This window comes from Formica exsecta, unplaced genomic scaffold (assembly GCF_003651465.1).
Source record: "Formica exsecta isolate Colony F162 unplaced genomic scaffold, ASM365146v1 scaffold265, whole genome shotgun sequence".
Classification (NCBI taxonomy): Eukaryota; Metazoa; Arthropoda; class Insecta; order Hymenoptera; family Formicidae; genus Formica; species Formica exsecta.
Window position 1 is genome coordinate 935268 of NW_021849915.1, and position 6302 is coordinate 941569.

Here is a 6302-nt window from a genome sequence, read left to right on the forward strand (position 1 = left end):
AGTATCACAAGTTTTGTTCATCCGACACCGCTCTCACTTTTTACCTGGCACTGCTTCTCGAGGCTTACGCCGCTTACTTCATGCCGCGATAACGCACCCCCTTCGACGAGGCCCGCGTGTTCGTCTTTAATATTAATCGAGGGTATTTCAAAGCACCGAGATACAGGTTCATCGCCGCGGGTTCATCTGTGCAATTGTAATAAATAGCGAGTCGCTATTTTTGATTAATTATTATTAAGAAATTTTCCCTTAATCGGATGAGATATGCGATTGTTGAATACATCGCGCAAGCTGAAATCTTTCCAAATTCTAAACAATTTCAAAGAGAGAAAATAATTATTTATATAAAATATTATCTTATATTATTCTCTAGGACATATTTCACCTAATTTGATTATTTGAAATATCTCTTCGTTATTATTTTAACAATATATATAAAATATATGTTTAGGGACAAGTTATCAATCACAATCTTGTCAAATATTATCAGTAAAATATTTTCAAATCAAATTTGTTCCTGAAATATTTTTTTTTCTTACTGACAATAAAGACCTTTCAGACCTTTCAAATTTCAAGACAATTTAAACAGGACATGCAGTATTAATCATGGTGCATGCCTATTGTTTTTAGTAATATGTCAAAATAGTAATAAAATTAAATAAAGATAATAATATATAATATAAAGTAGAAAATTATCTATTGCTATTGTTTTTACGAGAGAATGAAAAGAGAAAAAAATGAGTCGATCCTAGTAGAATCTACTAGATTGTATTCACCAATATCGACATATAACATCTTTGCGAGGTAATATATCGAATTTGTCATCGATTTAAAAAAAATTATGTATTAGTTATTAATTTAGTAATTAATAATTTTATCTCCCGCGATAAAAACTCAATAATTGTCAATAATCCGCATGTTATATGCACATAAATAAATGTAATAATAATTACAAAACGATAAGAGATGCTTAAAATGAAGGGAAATTGAAATCAATGAGCGATCTAACATAGACATGCATTATTGAAATGAATGATTCCAAAAAAAAAAAAAAAAAAAAAAAAAAAACATTCAACATTTATATCAACGTGTTAAATGCATGAATTTAGCCCCCCAATATTAGAAAAAATTAAATATTTTTACATGATTCAATTGCACACAAATGCACTTTTTTTATTTTTGTTTGCACACCTCTAGCAAAAAAGATATACAAAATAAAATTTTGTGGGCGTCAACTTCACGTTAGCCACCAATTTTTACAAAAGTGGTTTTCATTTAACCCAATCGATAGATTTCCATGTGTTTGCACATTTCTAGTAAAAAAGTTAAACAAAAAACACTTTTGAAGGTTGAATTCTCCAAACTTCTTTTTTTAAAATAACTCTTTTTCTACAAATGTGCAAACAAAAGTTCAAACTGTTTTGAAATGTGCAAACGAGAATCTATCGATTAGGTTAATCAAAAACCATTTTTGTAAAAATTGTGGGGCTAACGTGAAGTTGACTCTCTCAAAAACTGTTTTTAAATAACTTTTTTACTAGAGGTGTGCAAACAAAAATAAAAAGGTGCATTCATGTGCAAACAATGTGCAATCAAATCATGTAAAAAAATTTAATTTTTTTTAATATTGGGGAGCTAAAACTTCACCCGTCTCAACATATAATATTTTGTCTCGGAATCGATATCATCACTGATATAATGATCTTGTCCAATAAGCTTACAGAGCGGGCAATTAACACGTACAGGATAATGTTTGAAGCTAATGGGTAGTTCTCTAATAATAGACATCGGTATATAAAAGATTCTTCCACGACTGAGATTATTCTCAGTCCATCCTTCTTCTTCTGTGAAAAGCAAAAAAATATCTTTTGCTTCTCGTTGAAAAAGAGGAAAAACAGCGGCTAATAATAATAGATGAATGAATTTATAATTGTCATATAAAGAAGCTAGATAGTTTTATTAAAAATATCAATTTTATTATTTTTGACTTAAAAATGTTTATCTAAAATCTGCTGAATATTATTAACAGTATTAATAGACATTATTATCACGATTATCTCTTTTTGATGCTCTATTTTTGGAACTTTATTTCTCTAGTAAAATCTATGAAAGAAATCTAGCAGTTCGAATATTGAATTTTAATTAACTTAATACACATTGTCATCTTATTAAATTTGTTGGACGATCATTATGTGAATTCGATTAAAAAGTAATTATTTATAAATTCGGAAATGTGTGCCGAGTCATTACGTAATCTTGGTATAACGTGCAAGAAATGGAACATAGCGACGAGACGCATTCCGCTTATCGCGTGAAAATGCATCATTCGTGCGTATCACAAAAAATTCTCACGCAATTCAACGAAATCGCGCGATTACATTGAATTTTCGATATGATAAAGGCGACAATAATGGAATGCAATATGATTCAGTATGTTTCTGGATATTCGCACATTTCTCTCGAAAACCTTTTCCAGTGTACACGAGATAAATTCAACGGAATGATATTGTGATATAAAATGACGATAATAAATTTCAAATAACCAACAGAATATCGGGCATTTTTAGAAACAGAAAGAAAAAATCGACTCGCCCGATCTCTTCTCATGAAACATTACAGAACACTAACACAAATGGCATAAAATTCTATTCATAATTTTATTTTTTATGTCATGTAATCTGATTTGACAAACGTTTTCCATATCGCGTGCCGAAATTATGAATGAAATTCTGCCGCGAATTAAAGATCGTTTAAAGTAGGCTTTAATCTTCTTTATCGTGATTGTTGTTTGCAATTGTACTTGAAACGATGCTTACCAAGTCATTGTCAGTTTGAATGACAACATACAGTAACGGACATAAGTTTAATACGAGCAACGAAGATTGTATACGCATGTAAATATTATTTTCCCATTTATTCCTGTCAAAGGATAATACACAGTAATGTCACCTTCCTATTACTAAAGTTTGGAAGCTACACGTAAATACTGTTTCTGCTTCTTATAAGTCTTTATTCAAAACTCTATGATCTCTATATTCTCTTTTTAATCTAGATATTTCAAAAATTGCTTGTAAAATGTGTGATGTGATAAATGTTAAATTAAAAAATAATAAATTTTCTTTTATGCATTATTTTTGTCAATGATAATACAAACATATATATAAAATATAAATAAATACACAACTGTTTTTCCTTCCAAATAGTACATAAACATTGTACAATGTTTATATGTAAATAAAGAAATCAGTTTTTATATAAAAAAATTACTCGTCATTATTATAGCATAAAAACGTAATGTCTTTATGTCAGTCATGTGCATTGATTAACCTTTTTTTTAATTCCCTTCATTTTAAACCTTTGTACCGCTAGTATAATTCAATATTTGAATTTATTCGCGAATTATATAATCATTATATAATACTCGAAGCGCGGGTCGAGGACGATTTAAAACTAAAAGAGAAAATATACAGAAAAGGAAAGAATATAAAGGAAAAAAAGTAGATCATATAGATGAAAGAGAGAATATAAAAGAGAGAGAATATAAAAGAGAATATCTTATAGAAAGTGGAAAATATTTTACAATTCTCTCCAAAGAGACTAAATAATTTGCATTAATTTGTTTAGTATGATCATCTACTAATTACCAAAATATAACAATCGCTATTTGCATATACTCAACACTGGTAACATAATAATTAAGCCGATCGTCGAGACGATGAACCGTAACAGTGAGCCGAAATACCCTGAGGAATCCTACCTCCCGACAGCAAGCACTCTACCGTCTGTAGATGACGTTTTCCTCGTCCTCGTCCTCATTCTCATCGTCGTACTCGTCGTCGTCGTCGGGCGGCCAGCAGACGACGGCGTCGACGATGTCGTCGTTATCAGGGCGACGGGCGCGCCGGCGTGATTGCGTACGCGGCGACGACGAGACGGTGGACGAGGTCGCGGGGGACGTCGTCGGCGCCGCGGCCGTCGCGGTCGTCACCGTGATCGCGGACAGATCCGACGTCGGGGGTGGCATCGGGGGTGCGGCAGCGCTGGCGGCGGCATATGCCGCGGCAGCGACTCAGGCCAAAGCGTAAGGGTGGGTGGCGTGATGTCACAAGCCCGGCGTCGCGGTTGCAACGGCGGGAGGCGGTGCGCTCGTGGTGGCCACGCTTGTGGCGTGATGATAATGCGGACTCTGATAATACTCTTGATGATGATGATTCGTCATGTGCATCGGCCCGGCGGCGTTCGTGCCGGCGTGCATGCCGTTGTGATGATGGTGTCCGGGCGGCGCCGAGTGCGCGTGCGGATGATGGGGCGAGCCGAAGTTGGTGTAGCTCTGGTGCAGCTGTTCGTACATCTTCATCTCGGGTGGCTTGGTATCTTGGGCGCCGGGCGAGGTACCAGTGGTATCTCGCGGCAATAACCTGTTGATGCTGAACGGATGATTGGCTGCCGTTCCATATAGTGGTTCCTGCTTCAAGCTACCTGTCATACCGTGATGCAAGCTCGCGGTATCGGACAATAGGTGCGGATGGAGACTGCGGCTGACCATAGCGGTAAGCTCGTCGTGCGCGGCACCGAGATCGGGCACTAGGAGGCCACCGATATCGGTGGTATCGCTCTTCAGGGCGGTATGGTGTTGATGGAGACTCGCGGCGTGATGATGGTGATGCGAGGGCACCAACCCGTGCAGATCCTTGTCGTCTTGCTGCGGAGGACCGCCATGGTGGATGGACGAGCTGGTCTTCTTGGAACCAGGCGCGCCTTCGTGAGTGGGTGGGCTATGTTGGCCAGTGATAGTCGCGCCGGACGCAGCCGCCACCGCCGCTGCTGTCGCCTGATGCTGCTGATGTTGTTGATGCTTGCTGTTCTGCCTAGTCATCTCCTTCTTTTCGTCCTTGAACCTTTTCTGTCGTCGTAAATAACAACCGTTCTCAAACATATTACCACTGTCCGGATGCAGCGTCCAGAAAGATCCTTTACCAGGCTTGTCCGGTGTGCGTGGCACTTTAACGAAGCAATCGTTAAAGCTGAGTGAGTGCCTGATAGAATTTTGCCAGCGTTGCTGGTTCTGTCTGTAGAAGGGAAATAGATCCATGATAAACTGATAGATCTCTGAGAGGGTCAACATCTTGTGAGGCGCGTTCTGTATCGCCATGGTGATCAAACTAATGTAGGAATACGGTGGCTTCGCATGAGTGTAGCTACGACGGTAGGATTTCTCGTTACGCGCGCGCTGCAACGCCGAGTTCGGCGAGTCCGGTTCGGTCAGAAGAGGATCCCGACTGACGCCGGTACCGCCGCTGGGTGTCAGGGGTCCGTATCCGACGGCACTCATACAAGCACCACCGGTGCCCATAGAAGCGCTGCTGTAACCGCTCATACCGCCACCACCCATCGACGCCATTCCCATCGCTGAACTCATGGTGCTCATGTTGAAGCCACCGGCACTCTGCGGGCTGCAGCTAGGCCCGACCCCGACGCCCATCGACATGCCCATCGGCACGCAGCTCATCGAGTTGATGGAGCTATATGTGGGCGCCATACTGCCCATGCTGGACATCGCGGCGCTGCTCATGGCACCCGCATCGCCGTACAGTTTTTGCGACTGGAGCATGGTCATAGAGCTCACCGGTGCCGAGGTGGCCTGCTGTCGCGTCGTCGCTGTCAAACGGCTGTCATGAAATCCGCGGTACCACGGCTGCTGACAGTCGGGTATTCCCTTAATCTTTTCACCGGGCGAGTTCGGACGACCTCTTGAGTCGTCCGCGCTTTTAACGGTAACTAAGTAGTCTTCTATCGCTCTCGTCTTCCTGTCGAGTCACGAGTCACAGAGATTCCTGAAGTCGTATGCACAGAGAGAACGGAAGACGCGCGGTAATTGCCTAGGAAGGAATCGCCTCGCACTCTTAAGCTCTCTCTTTCTTCACCAGAAATAAAAACTTCACCGAGAAATTCTTGCTGCTAACACTGAATGACACTGAGTTGACAAAACTCTCTTCTGTCACAATCGGCAAAGAACCGTCGCGTTTCCTCCTTTCCCGCGGGAGATGAGAAAAGTCTCGACGCGGGATATCTTCGGGGCACACACCGCGTCAGCGAAGCGCGTCGAAGAAACGCAGGCAAACTGCAAAGACACTGTCCTCTTCTTCCCGGAACACAATGCACAGTCCGTTTGTTCGCCGGGAAGATGCGCATTCGATGCACGAAGCGAACGCGATCGCGAGAGAGTACCCCCGCGGGAGAGATAGGGGTAATTGTTACCCCAACACCATGAGGGCACGACAAACGCGCAATGCCGACGACAG

At 40.8% G+C, this 6302-nt stretch overlaps 1 protein-coding gene across 1 annotated transcript; it reads right to left on the reverse strand.

The window, feature by feature from the left end:
• Window positions 1-1576: 1576 nt before the first annotated feature.
• Window positions 1577-5814, reverse strand: LOC115236933 (silk gland factor 1-like). Its single transcript, XM_029809672.1, has one exon. It carries the CDS (start codon window positions 5615-5617, stop codon window positions 4103-4105), a length of 1515 nt encoding a protein of 504 aa, XP_029665532.1. The 5' UTR covers window positions 5618-5814; the 3' UTR covers window positions 1577-4102.
• Window positions 5815-6302: the final 488 nt, after the last annotated feature.